Raw genomic sequence first — 22,678 nt, forward strand, 5'->3', positions numbered from 1 at the left:
CTTACTTAAGTTAACCCTCTTAGGAACCAAGTCCATCGGTTTATCTGTGAGTGATGCAGACATCATGCTGTGAATATGAAACAGATACAAATACGTTTTAAAACATGTTGCTAGGTTAATTTTTGAATTTTTCATTGCATATTGTATTTTGTATTTTTGCTGTCCTGCTTCAGACCCCCTTTTGGATGTGTGAAGCAATTATAGAAATATAATAAAATAAATTTAAACTAACAAATGTGGTATGAAAAAATAGGAGAATTACAACTTAATTGATTAAACAAAGGTATTTTTGTTTAATTAACTCATTGTATTATTTAATATTCATAGAACACTTTTGAATGTTCAGATATTTCAGATACATTATCCCCTGGTAACCATTAAAACAATGCTGCAAGTATCATTCTCAGCATCTTGCAGATGGTGGCCACGGGAGGGGGAGGCTGAGCTTGATACTGGATTTACTAAGGCCACCTAAGTGAGTTTCCTGGAAGAGATGAAATTTGAACTGGGGATTTCTTGATTCATAATGCATTCTCTTAGCCACTATGCTACATATATCAGCTCTGGAAAACAAATTCAACTTAAAACAATGTGCTTCCATTTGAGTGAGTGATTATCAGGTTATTAGAAAGCCAGTGCAGTTATTATAGCTCAGTCAACTAGAATAATTAGTTTGGAATTAGTTTGTAACAAATAAATTGTAAGCATTGAAAATATTGATAATGTTTACTTCTTGTTTTTCTTGATTACTTAGAAAAAGAAGCCCATCAATATCCAGAGATCAGAACAGGAGATTCAATCAACAGGAGGAGAGAGACGACTATTCACAGTATGCAACATCAGACAGTGCAATGCCAAGATCACCATCAGATTATACGGACAGACGATCACAACATGGATCTCAGTTATATGAAGAAGCTGAACTTGATGACTACAGGGATTCGAACAGGAGAAGTCGCAGGCGTTCAAGGGAATATCCTTTAGAGGAAGATGATGTGCAGAATAGAGAGGAATATGAGAGGCAACGGCGGGAAGAGGAGTACCAAGCACGATACCGAAGTGATCCTAATTTGGCTCGTTATCCCGTCAAACCACAACCATATGAGGAACAAATGCGTATTCATGCTGAAGTGTCCCGCGCGCGTCATGAACGAAGGCACAGTGATGTGTCTTTGGCAAATACTGAACTGGAAGATTCCCGGTTATCTATGATGAGAATGGAACGGCCATCACGGCAAAGGTCTGCATCTGAACACAGAGCTGCCATGGACCAATGTTCATATTCAATGGAAAGAACTCAGGGACCAAGTCCCAATCGGCAAAGAAACACAAATCACAGCCCTCCAACACCTAGGAGGAGTCCCATTCCTTTTGATAGGCCAGATATGAGGCGAACTGATTCATTAAGGAAACAGCATCATTTGGATCCTAGCTCAGCTGTACGGAAAACAAAACGTGAAAAAATGGAAACCATGTTAAGAAATGATTCACTAAGTTCAGATCAATCTGAATCAGTTAGGCCTCCACCACCAAAGCCTCATAAAACAAAAAAAGGGGGTAAAATGCGTCAGGTTTCACTGAGCAGCTCTGAGGAAGAGTTGGCCTCTACTCCAGAGTATACCAGCTGTGACGATGTAGAGATTGAAAGTGAAAGTGTTAGTGAGAAAGGTAAGAATTTTGCTTTTACTGTATAGATGGAGTTTGTGTACATTCTAATTCTGTAAAAGAGAAGCATCTCTGCTGCAGACTTCAAGTGTTTGGTGGGGGGTATTTTGCTTTTACACTTATGGGTCACATATAGTCCCTTTGATCAGCATGGGTAGATGAAGCTACAAATTAGTCTAAAGTCTAAGAACTGAGAAGGGACGCGGGTGGAGCTGTGGGTAAAACCTCAGTGCCTAGGACTTGCCGATCACATGGTCGGCGGTTCGAATCCCCGCGGCAGGGTGAGCTCCCGTCTTTCGGTCCCAGCTCCTGCCCACCTAGCAGTTCGAAAGCACCCCTAAGTGCAAGTAGATAAATAGGTACCGCTTTATAGCGGGAAGATAAACAGCGTTTCCGTGTGCTGCGCTGGTGCCGACTCGCCAGAGCAGCTTCGTCACGCTGGCCACGTGACCCGGAAGTGTCTGCGGACAGCGCTGGCTCCCGGCCTCTTAAGTGAGATGAGCGCACAACCCTAGAGTCGGACACGACTGGCCCGTATGGGCAGGGGTACCTTTACCTTTACTTTACCTAAGAACTGAAGTATGCACTAAATATACATGTTTCTAACTATATACTTATAAAAAAATATAACCATAGTGGTGGGAGTGATATAATTGGATCAAAAAATTGTACTAAGGTATTTTCTGTTTGAAAACCCTCACTTGCTCCTTTTCATACTATTTTACTGTTTTAAATTTCTTTGCCCATCACACACACACACACACACACACACACACACACACACACACACACTACAAGAAGGTACTATTAGCTTTTCTGGGGAGGAAAACAAATACAAATGTAGTTCTCTACAGTAGGATTAATACTAGTTTCAGGGAAGGTGATTTCAATCTGCAAAATGATGTGGACAAAAGTTTTTGGTTTTTTTTAATCCTCTGCCCTAACATCAATCTCATGTTCCAATTTAGCCCACTCCCTGTGGCTGCTTTTAAGTGAAAATGAAAAAATCCGGAGACCCAACCACATATCTCCCACATCAAAGTGTAGTGTGATCTTCCATGATGATTAAAACAAGAACACAATTATAACACGGTAGAAGAACACTTAATAGAAACATTTGCTCTGTTCTTGTTCATTGATAAAACGCAGGTTGTGGTTAGTGTTGGTTAAGTACATGAAAGGAGGAAAATTAGTGGGTCATATGGTTCATATGGGTCTGCACTTGAGCGTGCGCACACATACATGCACACATGACAATTTAGCAAAAATGTCTATATTGTAACCAGCAGTGAGACCTTATAGCACATTCTTTGGACTGTCAGTCTTATAATTGTATTTTATGTTTAAACTGAATTCTAAGCATTGTGTTCTTGGAAATAGGAATGAAAACTTGGTTCGTTTTTAGTGATAAATAATGACCAGTTTACACAGATGGAAAAGAATCAGTGATTAACACTGACTAAATGAACAAACAACTGTTAACTAAACAAGTGTGCTTAGCACTGCAATCTTTTTCTTACAGTTATATTTCTTCTACCTTGCTCTATAGATCAAGAACATACACAGAGTATAAAAGAATTTTGTAAGGTCTGAAGTCAGTCTTAAACAAAGAAATGATGGTTGTCCTCTTTGTGATATGGAAGTGGTTCATTTTTTATTCTGTAATATAGTGCTGTGGACTTCATTTGTTCTTCAATGTGGCCCAAACTGCCATCTTTCAAATGGTTTGCCCCTAGAATATACATGCACATTCTCTTGTGGACAGACTGGTCACATTCATCTGAGCCAATGCTGTGGTTTCTCTCTCTCCAAACAAACCACTACTCTAAGCCAATATTTTTTTAATTGGCTTCCCAACTGTGATTTGTTTTGGAGAAACAAACCACAAGTGCTGGTTCAGATGTAATGCTAAACCAGCTGCTCTGTGGTTTGCTTCCCTGCTTGAGTAAGGGAAAAGTGAAGCAGGAACACTCTAAGCTGTATGATCAAAAAGCAGCTCATGCACAGTATGGCTAAATAAACCATACTTTGTGAATTAGTGTTGCACCTGAACATGGTCATTCACAGGTATGTTTGTATCCTCATAGACTTTGGTGACTTTTCTCTCTCTCTTTTACATTCCCTCTTTCTGTTATCAGCATTGCTTGGTTCATGCATTAGCTGTGGTTTGAAGGCTAGGAAGGAAGGAAGGAGAATGTGTGGAGGAAACTGATTGTATACACTACATGCTTTTCACCCCGTTTCTGAAATTACGGCAGATTGCTATAAGGCATGGTACCAACTTATATTTTTCCATCTCCAAAGACCCTCAACTCTTGCATATGTGTTTTGTGTATTCTGATATCCACCACTGACTGATGTCCATTGCCTTTTAGTGAGATATATTGAGAGGCTATACAGTATTGTTTGAGTGTTTTATAGTGGACCATCTCTGAGCAAAATCTATGGAATCTGAATGTATCTTCTTCTGCTAAGCTCAAGGAATAGTTACCTACATGGCAGTGGAAGTATCAATGAAAAATGTGGGGATGAATCCACACATCAGAAAAATAAGGAAGGATTAAGTGTTTAAGAATGCAGTAGTTAATCTAGTGTGTAAAATTGGTGTCATAGCTAGAGCTGTATTTTCACCTGTGTGCATTTATACAGTGGTATATCTGTGTATTAACAACTGATGCCACACAGCAGTTCTGTAGTGCTTCATTTACAAGCTATTGTTCAACCACACTAATAAGATCATATGTTTTTAAAGTTAAAAATAGTTTACTTACAAACTCTCCAAAGGTCAGATGCATGTGCTTTTCCTTACAGCATTCAGAAAAAGTTGCACAGGCAGTAAAACTTGGTTTAGTTACAGTGGTGAAAGTTCCTAAATTATTCTTCTTCTTTGGCGATCACTCGTAGCCGAGTAAGATTGTCTTCCATAAACACAGTTTTAACAATGAGTCCATAAGTGACTGTGGAGGCCAATTATAGATCCACACGTCCTTCCACAGTGGGGACATTGGTTTCTGGGCGGGAGTTGATCATGGTGTGGATTTGCCAAGTGTGCCTTCCTCTTAGCACGTTTCTTCCTTGTGTGCTGAGTTCAAGTGTCTTCAAAGCCCATGACACCTTTGATAAAGGTTGTTCACCAACTGGAGCGCCCACAGGCCAGTGTTTCCCAGTTGTCAGTGTTTATACTACATTTTTTAAGATTTGCCTTGAGACAGTCTTTTGTTGACCACCAGCATTACGCTTTCCATTTTTAAGTTTGGAATAGAGTAGTTGCTTTGGAAGACGATCATCAGGCATCTGCACAACGTGACCAGTCCAACGAAGTTGATGTTGAAGAATCATTGCTTCAACATTTGTGATCTTTTCTTCTTCCAGTACATTGATATTAGTTCGCCTGTCTTCCCAGGTGATGTGTAAAATTGTAAAAGCCAGGCTGCTGGAGCTGCAGCAACCAGCTCAGATCTCCTCACCTGCTGAGCTTCTCTGGTAGACTGAGGGAAACAAAAGGCTTGCTTACCTTCCTCCCAAGGCGAGGAGGAGTGACCTAGCTAAGCCTGGCAGGACAGTTTACTCTATGGCATTAACCCTTCATGGATTAATTAGGTTTAAGCATGTTGGTTAAATGAGGCTGGTTATCCCACATAATGATCCTCAAAAATCACTGCAGATGCCTATTCTGTTTTAGAGCATAAGATTAACTGATGGTCCCACACAGAAGTGTGGTTCCCATACTGTCTCTTCCATGTTCATAAACTGGTGATTCTCTACATATTTTTCATCATAATTCTTGTTTATTTTACTTGATTTTCATAATCTCATTCATTTGAAACTTGGTATTTAATTTTACATTTTAACATAAGATAATTATTATGTTGTAATAACAATAACAATAACAACAGAATAGGATTTTATTATTCCTTTAGGCCTGTTGAGAAAAGTCATTTTACAGTCGTACCTTGGAAGTCGAACGGAATCGGTTCTGGAAATCCATTCGACTTCCAAAACATTTGGAAACCAAAGCACGGCTTCTGATTGGCTGCAGGAAGTTCCTGCTGCCAATCGGAAGCCGCAGAAGCCCCGTCAGACATTTGGCTTCCAAAAATAGTTCACACACTGGAACAGTCACTTCCAGGTTTGTGGCGTTCGGGAACCAAAATGTTAAAGTACTAAGCTGTTTGAAAACCAAGGTACGACTGTATTAAAAACAATTAAAGAAATTATCTTGTAAACTTCCAGACATTTATCTTGTAAAATTCCACAGACAAATCTGTTTTGACACAGAATAGATACCAGCTACATCAAAAGAGACATTTCCCTGACTGTGGAATTTTAAATATAACACATCTCATCATTTCTTTTAAACTAATGTGTCATGCAATGGTTAAGAACAAGGTAGTTTACTCATCTACTAAGAAAATAGAACACAGGACTAAGCTAAAGATGTATGAAATACATATGCTTATACATTTAGAAAATTTAGAACCTGCTTTTCAGTGTAAAAAAGTGAGGAACAACAGAACATAAAAATATAATTTAAAACAATAAACAACAGTAAAAAAAATATTCATAATAAAATAAGCAGCTAACAGGAGAGTTTAAAATATAGTGCCACTAGTACCTCTATCTTTAAAAAGTTTCATTTTTGTGGTTAAATGGACCACATTCTTGGAACTGGCAAATCTCAGATGGCAGGAGTTTATATAAATGCAGTGCTACTATTGAAAAAGCTTTATTCAAGGATGAAATCAGATTTGCTTTTGATTGAATCCCATTGTGCAGCTGGAAGTAGGTATGAAAGCAAATATTCCTCCAGATATCATAGACCCAGCAGTGGCAGACCTTGGCATACCAAATTTTAGTGGTGCCCTGTGCAACGCCAAAGTCCGGCACCTCCTCGCCTCTCACCTTCTGTTGGATGTCAAAGTTGCGGTGCCTGCTGTGGCCCCCCAGAAGCTCTGCACCAGGGTGACCACACCGGTCAGGTTCATCTAGGTCTGCCTGGCTATATGGAGTTTTAAAAGTAAAAACCTGTATCCTGAATTTGGTCTTGAAAGTAATTGTTAACCAGTGTAGGTCTTGCACTACTACTTCTTAGGATTCATGTTTTTTTATTTCCCCCAATATTTGAACTTCCTTGCAGTGTGCATTTGCTGTTCAGAGAACTATGCCACTTGCCATTCATTCTTCTCTAGCTAATTGAAGCACATTTTTTGGGGGGCTCCATGGCACAAAGTACAAAAATTTATAGTACAGATAGAAATGTATTTACTAATGTTAATCTGTGTTTGTATTTACCCGGTCTGTCATAGGACAGTCAAAGTCACATCCTTGTTTTGTAAGCAGTACTTAAATGAGAGTTTTCCAGTTTAGACATAACAAAAAAAACTATAGTTTAACCAATCACAATATCTTCCTCAAAGTCAGGTGCTGAAGGGGTAGTGGCGAGGAGAGAGCACATGAGCAAAAAGGCTTACTCTCAGTCCAATTAACAATTAAAAAAAAATGAAATAGTCAACGAGAAGGGATGCTTGAGGAAACTGATATCCATGAATTCCAATATCAACTGATATGATCCACAAGTTGGAAGGTATTAGCTGAAATCTGCAATCAGCTCAAAAAATAAACTATGTGTAAGATAAACTGCATTTCTAAATGTGTACATCTATGACTAGGACTGCCTTTTGCCAGCTTTGCCTGGTATTCCAGGTGTTGCCAAATGTGGATCAGATAATCTGGCCATTGCAGTCTATGTAGTGGTAATCTATGGACAGAATTACTGTGGTACCTCGGGTTACATACTCTTCAGGTTACATACACTTCAGGTTACAGACTCCGCTAACCCAGAAATAGTACCTTGGATTAAGAACTTTGCTTCAGGATGAGAACAGAAATTGTGCTCCGGCGGCGCGGCAGCAGCAGGAGGCCCCATTAGCTAAAGTGGTGCTTCAAGTTAAGAACAGTTTCAGGTTGAGAACGGACCTCCGGAATGAATTAATTACTTAACCCGAGGTACCACTGTACTCCAGTGCAATCTATGTGGGGCTATCCTTGGGCCTGGTCTGGAAGCCACCGCTAGTACAGAATGAAGCAGCTCGACTGTTGGTGGAGGCAGTTGGCCAACACCATGTGACATTTCTGTTAAAACATGTACCCTGTTTGTCCATATGCTACAGGGTTCTTGTGTTGACATTCAGAGTCCTGAGCAGCTTGGGTCCAGGATATCTTAAGGACCATCTGAGCCCTTATATCCCAGCCTGATAAGTGAGAAGATGCCGAGGAATGCTTTTAGTTCTCCCTCAAGTTATAAAGCCTAACTGGCCTCAACCAGACATGAGGCACTTAATGACACTAGACCCATGTTGTGTCCAGCAGAAATTCAGCAGGCAACCTTGCTTGTGACTGTGTCTTGAAGACTTTTCATATGTTGACAGGCCTATGCACAATGCTTTTTTTCTGGGAATACTCAAGGGTACACAGCACCAGCACCTTTTTTCAAGAAGAAAAGCAGTGGTTAAAAGTATGGCACTTACTGTTAACAACTTCATGTTGAATACCACCACTTTTTTTCTAGAAGAAAGGCACTGGATAGGGTTTAAGATTTTGTTGAGTTACCAGTCGTTTTAATGGTCATTCTGTACTGCTTTTAATGTTTTATTATGTTTTTTACATTGTTGTATACCACCCTGATATTTTATGAGAGAGTGGTATATAAATACTTTTATAAATAAATAAAATACATATTTAAATATGTATTTTGTGGAAAATTACCATGCTTGTGTGGATTAAAAAAATATTGCAGAAGCAGGGCAGAATGCATTATTTTATTATTATTATTATTATTATTATTATTATTATTATTATTATTATTATTATTAAGATTTTCTTGATTTACAGAAGTATATGTAATGTCTCTCGTATTTTTCCCATGTAACATTTTTACAAATCAGTTTCATTTGTTGAGACATAAGGAAGAAAAGGGTTGGAGGGGGGGGAATGGGTGGGGTCAGGTGGCAATGTTTCTATTTTGCTTAATGTATGTAGGGTTTGGTGTCAGCATTGCTCGTGCAGGTTCTCTGCTGTTCACTTGTGTTCCTTTGGTGGTGAGAGAGGTTGGGGTTGGCCTAGGGTGTGGTTGTTTGTTTGTGATTGGCTGTGGTGATCTTTGTTTTCATGTGTGAGTGGGGTGGGTGGGTGTTTTGGATCAGGTTAGCCATATTGATTTGTATGCTGTTAGTGGATTATTGTCATTGTCTTGTTGGGCTGTGTATGTGATAAAGGGGAGCCATACCGAGGTAAAGGCGTCTTCTTCTGTTTGTCCCCGTGTCAGTTTCAGTTTATTGGTTAATTTTTCTATTAGGGTTGTTTCCCATACTATTTGGTACCATTGGTCCATGCTTACTCCTGACAGGTCTCTCCAGTGTCTGGTTATGGTGTTTCTGGCTGCTGAAAGCCGGTGGGTTATGAGTTCTTTGTGGTGTAAATGGGCATTGTTGTTTTGGAAGATGTTTAGGAGGGCCATTTCTGGGGTGGTTTCTAATACTTGCTTAGTTATTTTACATATTTCTCGTATGTCTGTTGTCCAAAATAGTTGGATTTTGGGGCACTTCCACCACATGTGGAGGTATGTACCTGTGGAGGTGCACCCTCTCCAGCATTTTGGTGAGGTTCCTGGGCATATTAGCGCTAGTTTTCTTGGTGTTAGGTACCAGCTGTAGGTGAGTTTTAGAGTGAGTTCTTTTCTTTTTGTTTATATGGATTTAAAGGGGAGTTTAGACCACATTCTGGTCCATTGAGTGGGGTTAATTTCATAGCTTATGTCACCCTCCCATTGTTTTTTGATTGCGTCTAGGGGGTTTGTGGGATTTTGGAGTAGTATTTTGTATATTTCAGATACCATCCCTTTACCGTTACCCTTTGTTGTTAGGAGGAGGTTTTCGAAGGTTGTCAGGGGCCTAGTTGCTGCTGATTTTACTGTTGGGTTGTTTAAGAGGGCATGTAATTGGTGTTGTGTTAACCAGGGCATTTGGGTGTCTTCTAGTTTGTCTTGTATTTCTTGTGTTGACAAAGGTTTGTTATTTTTATAAAAGTCTATTAGGCGATATAAGCCTTTGGTTTGCCAGGTTTGTATCTAGAGGTTTTGTGCTGCATGGTGGAATAATGGGTGGTACGCCAGGGGAATTAGTGGGGATGGGGCTGGAGATAGTTTGCCTATTTCTGTTTTTCATGCTTTGAGCATGGTCTGTGTGTACCTGTTACGTGTTGTGGGAATTTTCTTTAGTTTGTTTGGGAGGAGTGGGTACGCTGTGGTGCAGGTATTTTTCAATTGTGGCCCTCTCTAGATGTACCCATTGTTTTGTCTCATCTTCTAGTATATATGGGATTATATGGTGTATTTGGTTGGCAATGTAATATGCTTCTATTTTGGGGATTCCCTATCCTCCTTCTGAGGTGGGGAGGTGCAGGTATTTGGGGGTTATTCTTGGTTTTTTATGTGAGAAGATAAAAGAGTGTAGTTTTCTCTGCCATCTGCAGAGTTGGGTTGGGGGAATCCAGATTGGGAGGGTTTGAAATAGGTAGGTTAGTTTTGGGCAGGTGATCATTTTGATCATGGCTATTTTGTCTGAGAGAGTGAAATTCATGTTGTTCCATATCTTTAGGTCTTGGTTAATTTGTCGTCACAGAGGCTTGTAGTTATGGAGGTACAATTTATTGAGGTTTTTGGTTATATGTACCCCTAGGTATCTGAATTTGGTGTGGCAAAGTTTTATTTTGGTGACCTTAGTGAGTTCTTTTTGGGTGTGAGGAGGGGTGTTGAAGCACATAGCTTCTGACTTTGTAAAATTTACCTGTAGGCCCGACACCATTGCAAATGTGTTGAGTTCTCTGATTAAGGAGGTTGCTGTGCTTATGGGGTCTGGTGTTGTGACCATTAGGTTATCTGCAAAGAGCCCTAATTTATAGGTTATGCCTTTTATTTCCACTCCCCTAATGTCTGTGGCTGATCGGATTCGGATTGCTAAGGGTTCCAGAGCCAGGATAAATAAGAAGGGGGAGGCAGAATGCATTATAAATGAACACATGTGAAATTCACACGGACTGGAAATTGACAGGTCCATTCATCCCTAGTTAATGTGTGAATCAGGGCTTTTTTTTTGTTCCCTGCTGCAAAAACAGCTGTTTCATATTCATTCATTCTCAACAACAAATGGATTACAACACTGATCTCATGTTTGTCTAAACCTGTATAGATTACTCCAGAGGGTATAGATTGTTATCATTTATATAATGTTCTTAATTTCATTTCAATTGGAAACCTGACCTAACTAATGTACATTAATGTCAGGATTTCATTTTAGAAAAATTTGCGGTGATAAAAGATGGAGTAAGTGAATATATGAGGGTGAAAATTTAGCTATGATTTCATTGCCCTCTGCTTTGTCACATATTTGTAATATAAATATATTGTTAACAGACATTTAATTTAAAATATTTTGAGATTTACATTTGATGCCTTAGTGAACATTTAGATTATGATTCTCTTTGAGGGCTCTAGTTATATAATCTGTTTACTTGGAAATTGGAGAATATGTGGACATCAGTTATATAATATGAACTACAGTCATACTGCAGTTTTCATCACAATGCTCTATGGTCCTTTTTTATATAAAAAAACTGTCAGTAACAAAAAAAAGGAAGAACTTTCGTACAACATCTCATTAAAACAAAATCTATTTGCCATTTTGGCAGCTAAGTGCAATACAGTGCTAGATATAATTCTAGGATCAAAAAACCTTCAGTTTAAGACATACTTTACAAGCTTTAGAAATTCACACACATAACAAAAAGCAATATGTCAATTAAGGCAACTTAATTTCTGTGCCACATAAATAGTAAACACATTATACAGTCTCACAGATTGCGCTTGCTTATAGCTTAAGTCTCCATTCATCCATATTTTCCAACTAAGGCCAGATTGTCGTTTTCTGCAGATTGGAGGCAACTCTCAGGCTCCAGGCATTAAAGAAGCACCAGCTATCTAGGTGTGTCCTGTCCTCTTGCTTACAGTATATGCTTTCATTTGGATTAAAAAGAATAGTATATGTTGTGTGCACAATCTTCTTTGCTGTATGTTTACTGCTTCTGGAACAAAAATTAAAATTTAAACAATGACATTAGAAGCTGCCTTATCCTGGTCAGACCGTTGATCCATCTAGCTCAATATTGGCTGAGCTGACTGGCAGTGGCTCTCCAGGGTTTCAGACAGGGGACATTTCTAGCCCTACCTAGAGATGTCAGAGATTGAACCAGGTGCCTTTCACGTATAAAGCAGGTGCTCTACCTCTAAGCCCTAATGATAACAACAGAGTCTTCTGGCACCTTAAAGATGTACTCATCTACTCAGGCATCACCTTTTGTGGACTGAAGCCCACTTCATCAGATTAATGGAGTGTTCTCTCATCTGACAGCTGTGTATACATAGTTACTGTGGATGGCAGATGTATATACACTGATATACAGTACAGGGGAATCATAAACATTGGAGCTGGAAGGACACAAAATACAAGAGGTATAAATTCTGTTCTCTACTTTAGAAGCCAGTGTGGTATAGTGGTTAAGAGTGGTAGACTTGTAATCTGGTGAACTGGGTTCGCGTCCCCGCTCCTCCACATGCAGCTGCTGGGTGACCTTGGGCTAGTCCAGGGGTCTGCAACCTGCGGCTCTGGAGCCGCATGTGGCTCTTTTACACCTTTGCCGTGGCTCCGGGGCGGATACTAACGAGGGGAGGAGGCGCATTGTGCGCCCCGACACTCCCCACTGTGGCGGGCGCTGTACTGGCTGTGACGTCGCATGGGGGCGGTGCGTGTGTTAGTCACGCACCGTCCCGACGTCACCTTCCCGCCCGCCCGCCTGCTACATTGTAAGGGACATGTACGCTGGTCACTGCATTGAAAGGGGGCATGTACGCTGGCCACTGTTTTGAAGGGGAGTGAAGAACACACACACACAAAAAGGTAACTTGTTAATTTAACGTTTATTTCTATGAGGAGAAGTAATTCTGAGGGGTCAAACAAAGAAATAATAAAAAAGTGACAAAAAAGTTATTTTTATAATGACGAGTTTTGCGGCTCCCAGTTTTTTTTTCTTCGGAAACGGATCCAAGTGGCTCTTTTTGTCTTAAAGGTTGCAGACCCCTGGGCTAGTCATACTTCTCTGAAGTCTCTCAGCCCCACTCACCCCACAGAGTTTGTTGTGGGGGAGGAAGGGAAAGGAGATGTTAGCCGCTTTGAGACTCCTTCGGGTAGTGATAAAGCAGGATATCAAATCCAAACTCTTCATATGTGGAGGGGGAACAGGAGCAGGATTCTGCCTGCTGCCTGTTCCCCAGCTGTTCATTCAACGAAATGGCCTCTTAGCACTACTTCAGATAAAAGCCATTGTGTGTAAGTAACTATCCCATCAGTGCAAGGATTTCCACTTCTGCAGTGGAGTTCGCCACAGCACACATGCCTTAAACCCTCTCCATATCTGCTCGAGGGTTGGGGAAACCCCTAAAACAGATTGTGGAGGCGGGGGGGGGGGAGAATGAGAGAAAGTCCCATTGAGCAAGTGGAAGTCGTTGCACTGATGGGATGGTTACTTAGCACTATATTGGATACAAGCAAAAACCCTGTATTTGTGGTATGATCACATTTCTCCATCATATGAACAGCCCATTCTTGCCTGGGGTTGAATGTGTGGAGATCAGAGGTGTGGCCTGTGGGCATAAGTCCTGCTCCAACTCTGCATGTTCAGTCTCTCCTGATTTTGAAATGGAGAACAGGGTTACAGTATTACTTTTCAACATGAAGTTCAGATGTATATGTATAAGATAAGCAGTGGTCATTAACAACAGCAGTCATATTATTTATCTGTTTATTTAATTTATATCCTCCCTTCCTTACTGTGTCCAGACTGAATAACAGCATAAATCTGATAAGGCTATATCTTCAAACAATAATTAAAACGACACTTTTAAAATCTACAGTGCCTGAATCCCTTTCCAAAGGGCTAGACAAATAAAAAAATGGCTCTAAATTCCTTATGTCTCCACCTCAACACACCAAATTTGACCAGTGGACAGCCCCACTTACCTGTCAGTTACTTGACACCAGGACTTCTTATTTCCAGGCGTTTAAAGGAGCAGTGTGGGGCTGTTTGAATCATATAATGTTATGGCTGTAAGGGACCAAAAGGGCCAGAGGCCTTTGCAAGTGCTTTGTGCTGCTCCTTTAAACATCTGCTTTTCATCTATGTATAAAGGAGCAGCGCCTGGAGGGAGATGTGATTTTCATTGTATAGAAACTGCTTTCACTTCCTTTAGCACACCTTGCTTCAGCAAAGGAGTAACCAAAGGTCATTTTAAGCTCCCAATTGTTCCATTGAAGTCCTACCTTTACCCACATCTGAGTCTATGTATGGTACCAGGCACAGGGTAAGTGGACATGGTTTCTCCAAATGAGAAGGCCTATCAGACTATGTTGGGCCAATGGGCTGGAGCTTTTCCCACAACCCCAATATAGATGTTGACCAACATGGAAGATAAAAAGTCCTGGGGATCCAAGCAGTGATCCCTCAGTGCTATTATCTGGAAGCAACCCTGGAGGGTAGGAGTGGAAACCCACAGATCATTCCAGGATGATTCAGTGGTCAATGGTCTCAAATGCTGCTGAGGAATCAAGGAGAATCAACAGCAAACCAGTCCTACCATCTCTCTCCCAATAATGATAATCAAGCAGGCATGCAAGCCAGAAGCCATTCCTCCTCCTCCTCCTCCTCCTCCTCCTCCTCCTCCTCCTCCTCCTCCTCCTCCTCTTCTTCTTCTTCTTCTTCTTCTTCTTCTTCTTCACTTATACCCCACCCCTTTGCTGAGTTGCCTGGTGCCTAAAGATATGTAATGAAAGTGTCAGACAAACCTCCCTGGGATGAGCATTCCACTGTAGAAAAGGCCCATTCACATGTTGCCATCCTCTGGATGTCTCGTGAAGGGGGCACATGAAGAAGGGACTCACAATCTATCTCATCCAAGTATGTCTACAGTTGATAGGCCAGTACACAGTCAATCAGCCTGCCCCCAAAATGAATAGTAGCAACTAGGTGGTAGTTGCCACCTAATGAGAGAGTGCACTACTGCTTCCTTCAGTGCCGTGGACCTCTCCCACTTTTGTAATGAGGTCTTAATCACTGGGGGAGGATCAGGAGGGCACATGGTCAGCCTGATTCCTGCAAGCGTCATCATTAGTGCTAAACGAGAGGTGTGTTAGATATAAGAGAGACAGAAAGTTACATGGTGGGGGGTGGGACTTGTTGCCACAATCTCGGGGCATTCTCACCCTTGGACTTGCCATGAGTGCTGGCTTTACAACTTTCCCAATTTGCTCTTTGACATGGGGCGAATCAACACAACCCTGTGTGACTAGCAATTGTACTTAGCAGTTGCACAGTGTGTTAAAGTATTCAAAATAGTTCACAAAGTTATCCTTACAACAACCCTCTAGTAAAGGAGGTCAGTATTAGTAGTTCTGTCCTGAAAATAGAGGTTTGAGGATGAGAGAATAGGAGCTTGCTGAATCAGAGCACTTGAACTTGTGGAGTGGCTGTAAGCTTGGCTTAGGCATAGGAATTTAAAATGTCACTGAAGCAAGGCAGTTTACTGCCATTTTCAAGTAGCACTTTATTAAAGGTAACACAGACTGAGAAAAAGCAGTATTTAAATTTTGACCTAAAAAGGAAGATGAACTTTCCATAAGTTGTATGTTTGAGCAAATTTCAACTTAGCATAAATTTCAACTTTCGGCAACATCACTGGAGGTGGAATTAGAAGCACTAGCTTCTAGAATTAATGAAGCAAAATGGATGGCATGGATCAGTGAATGAAGCATCTAATCCTTAGTTCCACCCCCTGATTAACCTTGGGAAAAAACTCTGTTTTATATGAAGAATGTGAAATCAGAACAGGATCTAGCACAGTGTGTTACTGCAGAATACAGAGCAAGGAAGAATATTAACTGTTATTACACAGTTATTTATGGAAACTGGTGGCAAGGATGTCTGAGAATATAATCTTGAAAAGGAAGAATGAAGAAATAATGCAGATTTGTGTTTAAATGCCATCCAGGTTGGAATATCTTTATTCTATGTCACTTTGAGTAAAGATTGCCTAACTTTACGGGGATGTTTTGAAGTAATAGATTGATGATAATTTTCTTATATTTAGAATTTAACCATTTTCTTATTGAAAGGGACAGGACAACTGGCAGAAAATAATAGGAGATTATTTTATGCACATACATTTTTCAATTATATGGTGGATTAATTGTTATTTAAATGAACATATGAATGATACTTCACTTTCAGCTTAGTCCCACTCATTTAAGTGGGATACTAGCTGATATTTGAAATAGAAAATATGTGTGTGTGTGGGGGGGGTTAATATAGTAAGACAATATATGGTCTAATTTACTATGGGAGTACATCTTATGTAAATCATGATGAAAGAAATAGAAGTTGCTCAAGAGCAGTGTCGGCAGTATTGTAGTTCCTATTTTCAATTAGGCTTGTTCAGGGAAAGTTACAAGCAGATTGTGAGCTTGATTTTAACAAGCTTAATTTTCTGAAGTGACAAGCTGAATCTTTACATTTTATTTCATATGGTTTTATATTGCAGTTTCATATTGATAAAGTTAATGTGGAGGCAAAAATGGAAATGAAATAATTTTGCTTTAGGCAATAATTTTCTTGAAAAGAGAAGCACCACGTCCAAAGACAAACTCTCCATTCTTTGTAAAACTGTTATTGTTATTTGGAAACTCAGATGAAAAAACCATCACTAACATGGCCTGAACAAACTTAAGAGGTTGCAGTACTGTTTAATTTGGTTTTAAAGTGCTGACCACTATGGAGTATTCTCAGTCAACAGGTTTTATGAATGTGTTTAATTATCTGGATAAAACCAAAGCAGATGTTACTAAACTGGGCTTAATTCTTCTCTCTCATGATCTCTGTGGATTGTTTGTTTCTGCAAAACAATGGTGTTCTGCCATTGTCTTAATTTTTGAACGTTTCACATATTCTTACGGAATAACAGGTTACTCTCCAAAGTGAGAGAACTGAATGAAATCTGTTCAATATAGTGGAAAATAATATTCAGCCCAAGGAAAACAATGAAGCTATTCCAATATACCCTCAACTCAGTGCAGTTTATTATCTAATTAAATGCAGATCAAGCTGTAGAGGTAGATGCCCTGTATCTGAATTAGTTCCTTCCCCTCAGATGCTCGTGGAATAATACTGCACCTTTGTTTTACTGCCTAAAATGTTTTCTCTTTCAAACTATCTACCTGTATTGCTAAAAACTTATACTGTGAACACCCAAGCATTGTGGATAGTGGGAGAGTATGAAATTGTTTTCGTATGTAGACTGTGGGCCAGAATGTAATGAACTGCAATCTATCTGCAAACCTGGTAGGGAGCCTTAGGTATAAGTACTCCCTCTTTTCCACATCCAGGGTGATTACCACTTGCCTTTCTATGTGCACTCATGCTAACAATGGCCAATACAAACTAGGTTCCCTCATAATCATGGTTTGCAAACCCATTTCAGAACCATAGCCTCAATTTTTACATGTTAACCATGCCTTGCATTGATTCACATGTAATACAGAAACATGTTAAATGCTAGTTTTCCAGAGAATTTATAATTTATAGCTACCTTGAGTGTCCATGTTCTACTCTTAACTTGTATATTTCTGACTCCAGACATAATCTCAGAGTTCATACATTTTCTGACTACTTCATGATAATAGGCCACCATCATTTTATTATTTTCCCCAGTGATGGCGCACTACATTAAATATTTAGGCATCTAGGTTTATAAACATGTACTGTCAGTGGTACAGATTTCTCTGGATCCATCTTCCACCCTCATATTTGGTTAGACTGATATGAAAGCCAGTTCCTAAGTTTCCTACTGTAGGAGTAGGAACATTAACTGTTGAAATTAATGGTCCTGTTCACGCACAACACTAAACCAAACCAAATCATGGCAAGCTTACAGCTTGTGGTTTGTCAGGATCAAGACAAATCAGGAGCTGAGTTATGGGCATAATGCTAAGCCAAGCCATGGATCTGGGAGTCAATCAGCTAGGCTCCCAGGGGATGTGGCTTCTGGAGTAGACCTGATAGAAGACGACTTTGGAAGTCAGTTCTACCCCAGGGGCATATAAGGGGCCAGCTTGCTGACACCTCCACCGCAGTCTTCAAGTAAGCTTCTCACTCACCTTATAACGCTAATTACTGTAATCTTGGCATTTCCTTTTGTCACAACTTTCCTTCAGCAGAATAAGCATCAGGATGGATCCTTGGAAGAGGGGGCAGAGATTTTGGAGGATGGTGATTTTTGGTTGTAAGCCTAACTCAGGGACTGATTATCTATGTTGCCCACTACCAGCAGTCAGGGGAGCTACTCCATAAGTGGTTCACACCATTGGGAACCTCAGCAGTGGTGAACTCCAGCTAATGAGAGACAATTCATCAACCAGCAGACAGGCTGGTTGAGCACATGGATGCATGCCCAATGCATGGCCTAATTTTATGCAACCTAAAGTTGCGTGTGTACTTACTTACTTACTTACTTACTTACTTATTTATTTATTTATTTATTTATTTATTGCTTGCTCACACACCACATGGCTGCACTGTGCATAGGTCCGTAACCATTTTTCTTGATTAACCTTGGGAAACCTTGGGAATAATTTAATAGGTTTTTTCCCCTACTCGTACAGGCTCATTAATACAAGGTTTCCAGTCCTGTGTATTGATAGATTAGATACAAATATTTAAAGTAATTTATAAATAAATGAATTCCTAGCTAGATGCTTAATAATGTTATTTCAGTTGATGGACTTTAATTTTTTATGATAGAATTCTTGTCAATATTTAATGTGACTAATTTTGAAACCACAGGAGAAGAAAATAGAGCATAAGAGTTGCTACATGGAGGAAATTAAACTGATGGATAATGGGCATTTTGTTTAACAACGTGCTGTTAGTCGTATAATGCTTCCTATGGCTCCTGCTAGCTTAGAACACATTAATATAATTGCTGCCACTGGTAGAACATTAATTATGAAATCAGACACTTTTTTGAAAAATCTGAAGGTTTTTGAAAATTTGAAGGTTATTTTAGTGGCTTTCTAGACTTAAGTTGGTGGGTATGTTAAGCAACAGACAATTATAATGAACACTGTAGTACTGAATACCCTCCAGCACCTTCCATCACAATTAATACTTCCCCTCTTTGGACTTGTTCAGCACAACCCAGTTTGTGACACATTAGTCTAGTTTGCATATCACAGTGAGCTCTCAAAGAGAAGCGTTGTCTTAGTGTGCCATTTGTAGCCGGGATTGTGATTACGTAGTCTCCAACTGCCCTGAAAATGCTGAGACAGTCACAAAACCCCTCAAGCCATCACAGTTTTTCACTGTGTCATGCAGAGTCCCAAATTCTGCAAGTGGGGAAAGGGAGTGGGGAGAAGGAGGAGGCAGCCTAGCCCCACACAGTGGCACAGCGGGACCTGAGGGGTGGGGAGGGGGCAAGGTGCCAGATTCCTGCTGCTGTGCTCCTCAGCTCTGCCAGCTGGTAGCGCTAAATGCATCCGGCTACCGTGATGGATGGTGGCAGCAGGTACCTGGATCACACAGGTGCATGGGGTCCTTTGGAAGTCATAGCCACTGACCGTAGAGACTATATTGCTGGTGTGGTGCCTTGTAAACATCCGCTGTGGGTGCATCCTCTGACGCCCAAGGCAAACTGATGGAAGCCTCATGGTTTTACCATATATATTCTAAGGCTCCTGCATATAGCCAAGACATTTGCCTGTACTGTATTACTACATACTCGTCTTGGTAATAGCCATTGAGGCAGCTCAGGCAGCCCTTCACTTTTCCCGTGTTCCATCAGCAGTGCACGTATATAGGGGGTGGGGTGATGACACTGTATTAGAACAGAATGTCCCTATTTTACTGGAGGAATATGCTAAAAATGGCATCTTTGTGCGATGAACTACTACTCTTGTGTAGACATATATACATACCATCGCAGCTGTATTGTCTCCTGGTCTGCAAGGCAAAATTTTAGAATTACATGTCACTTACTGTATTAGTTTGGAAATCAAAAACAGGAAAATCAGAATATAAATGCCCGTGCTTCACAGTAGTTGCCACTAAAAGTCAGAGTAGATCTAGAATTCCATACCATTTCCTCCTTGTGCTTTGTAACCAAAAGGTGCCTAAATTAAGCTTCCAGTTTGCCCAGAACAAACGCTAAGCAATAAGCTGCTTCTCAACTCTCCCCTCTCATCATTTTTTTCAGGTCAAAATAATTGTCCCAAGCCACTTTTTCTCCCATGGGGAAAAGATTCTGAATACCAATATCTATTCTACCATATATTAAAGAACAACAGGAAAGGGTTAAGAAATAAACCATTACCCATGCGGCTTTTCTTTGCTCAGACTGACAACTGAGTGAGGCAGCTTTTCATTGGGGGGGGGAGGGGGGCCATGGAGGAAAATCACACAGAACTGCATGTATGTTTGGCCATATAAATTGTATATTCTTCCCATTAAAGTCCTTGCAGCAAATGGCTGCTGTAATTTCCAATCTGAAATTGTTGAACTATTTATATTTAATATTTTGCTTAAAGCTGAATCTGCTTTAAAAATATATATTAAATGTTTATACTGATTTTTAGAAAGTATGTAATTGTTTGTTTCATTGATCAACTTTGAAGTTGTTTGATTTGTTGGCTGGTTACCTCATACTACAAGCCAAGTTCTGAGATCAATTATCCTCTGGTTTTGGTTGCAAAAATCACTAAGTGTGATTGGGAAAAGGACGAGAGTGGGAAACATGATTTAAATCAATAAACATCTTGATGATCTTCAGTTACAATGAACAGGCAGCCTATTAAGTTACAGATGAGAATTGATTCTAGAGATGATGCTCTTGTACTTGCAAACACTTCCATGTAAGCACTATCTCTTTTTATAAAACGTATCTCGGTGTATAACTTTTGGTTTTCTTTTCTGGTTATTTTTAAGATTTAATGTAGTATAACAAAAGTCTTAAGGACATATTATGGTTTAACATGGTTTGAGGTAATGTTTTGACAATAGATAGGCATTACAGATTGTAGATTTAGAAAACAATCCTTTTAAGCTCCTGTGAACATGTGTAATAGATAATCACCCCAAACTTCTTGGATCCCCATTCAAATAGTATCTTACTATCTTTCCACCTACCTCCTCCGCCAACTATCCATCCAGTTGCTGGCCTGACCACAGTTGTGGTTCGAGGACCCGACCCCGCAAAGAAAAATGAAAACACAAGGACACGTGATATAAGGTTGATGCCACACAGTTCTTTTCAGGAAGGAAGACCAGAACACCGTCGTTCTGGGACAGCAGGCTGCAAATGCATTCAAGTCCCTTTTTATGCTCCACAACAAGTCCACGCTTCTTCTGTTGGCGAGGTCATTCTCGCCCGAATGAATCACAATGATGTCGGGAGGGCCGAACTTGGCAACTCTCTCCCATAGCAATGGCATAAGCTCCTCCCAACGCATGCCTCTTCTCGACAACCAGGAAACTCGAACGATGGAAAAGGTATTGGCTTAGGCATTGGATCGAAACAAGTGGGTTTATTCACCAGGAGGTGGAGCCTGTTGATGCTAATCCAACTATACTCACCCCTGCTGTCACCGAGGGTCGTGCCATGGCCTCCCGCCAAGCAGGCATCGGACAGAATACACGACCACCAGATTCCTTTAACGGAATACCCCTATAAATTGAAGGCATAGGCGATGGCCACACCTAGCACTTCGACACACCACAACACATTATTCCAATGCCTAACCGCCACCCGAGCCCAAGGCTCGCCGCCAATACCCTCAAAGCTGCAACCAATCCCAGATGCTTTTGATGACACTAGCTAACCAAATGTCGTTCCCCAAATCTGATAAGTGGACACCGTCATTCCGGTATAAGGCTTGGTCGCCGATCCGAATACGGTCATGGTAAATGACTCGGCCATCCATAAAGCGCACACAACGGGCTACCGCCCGATTTACGAGTTTCCTGGTTCTTTCAATGGCCATACAGTTTTGCGCGCTGAAGCGGAGTGAGGCTAGGGAGAGGCTGTCGCTGCAGCAAAAGGCTGCTAAACACACCCCCTCTGTGGCACCTGGTTGGGTGACCACCGGGGGGGGGCGTGAGCGCCAGCCAGGTGAGCTGGAGGCAGGGGGCACGCCCCCTGCAGGGCGGTGCTCGGGCTCCCGGCCACAACCACTCCCCTCTCTTTCAGGGAGGAGAGCCTTTGTAGTACAATTGTGGTACATCAATGCAGGAGATGGGAATAGCGCTGGAGCTTTCATCCCTGCAGGAATCAGGTTACACATGGTATCAGTGAAGTTTATTCTTGACTGCTTTCTCAGTCTGAACAGAACAAGTCATTGCTCTGGGGCAGTCCAGGCAGTCTTTCTGCTTTTCTGCTGCCTGCCATCTTCTTATGAACATCTTTGACCAGTAGAAATAGTGTTTGCTTCTGGGCCTCCACTCCTGACCAAAACATTTGTGAAGAAGCATGGCTGGCTGGTATTAGCATTTTTTCCAGGTGAGGGGTTATCAGTGATAATTTATCACTCCCATTTTGGGAGTTTGGATGGGGATAAGGGAAGGATAAATGGGACCTTCCCCACTGCTATCCATGCTAGTTGCTTGACTTCAGCTTCTCCTACCTGAACAGGGAATTTTGCTGTCTGCTAATTTGTAAATCCTTTAAATGATGGGCAGATTGAAAGCATAATGCATCCCCTTGCTGACAACAGAAAAAAGATGGAATTCCTTTTCTTTAGTAAATGTTTCAGAAGCAGAGAAACCACAATGTCTTTGATAATGATAAAGTTAGCTACATGAATTAATT

At 40.7% G+C, this 22,678-nt stretch overlaps 1 protein-coding gene across 24 annotated transcripts in view; it reads left to right on the top strand.

Moving 5' to 3' along the window:
• RIMS2 (regulating synaptic membrane exocytosis 2) overlaps positions 1 to 22,678 on the top strand; it is a 349,417-nt gene that overhangs the window by 145,028 nt on the left and 181,711 nt on the right. For all 24 annotated transcript variants that reach the window (XM_081204271.1, XM_081204281.1, XM_081204282.1 and 21 more), the window contains one exon: positions 755 to 1,668. In XM_081204271.1, the coding sequence (XP_081060397.1) occupies positions 755 to 1,668 (914 nt within the window). The remainder of the gene's footprint in view (positions 1 to 754; positions 1,669 to 22,678) is intronic.

Source organism: Podarcis bocagei (genome assembly GCF_964188305.1).
Source record: "Podarcis bocagei genome assembly, chromosome: 8".
In the NCBI taxonomy this organism is placed as follows: domain Eukaryota; kingdom Metazoa; phylum Chordata; class Lepidosauria; order Squamata; family Lacertidae; genus Podarcis; species Podarcis bocagei.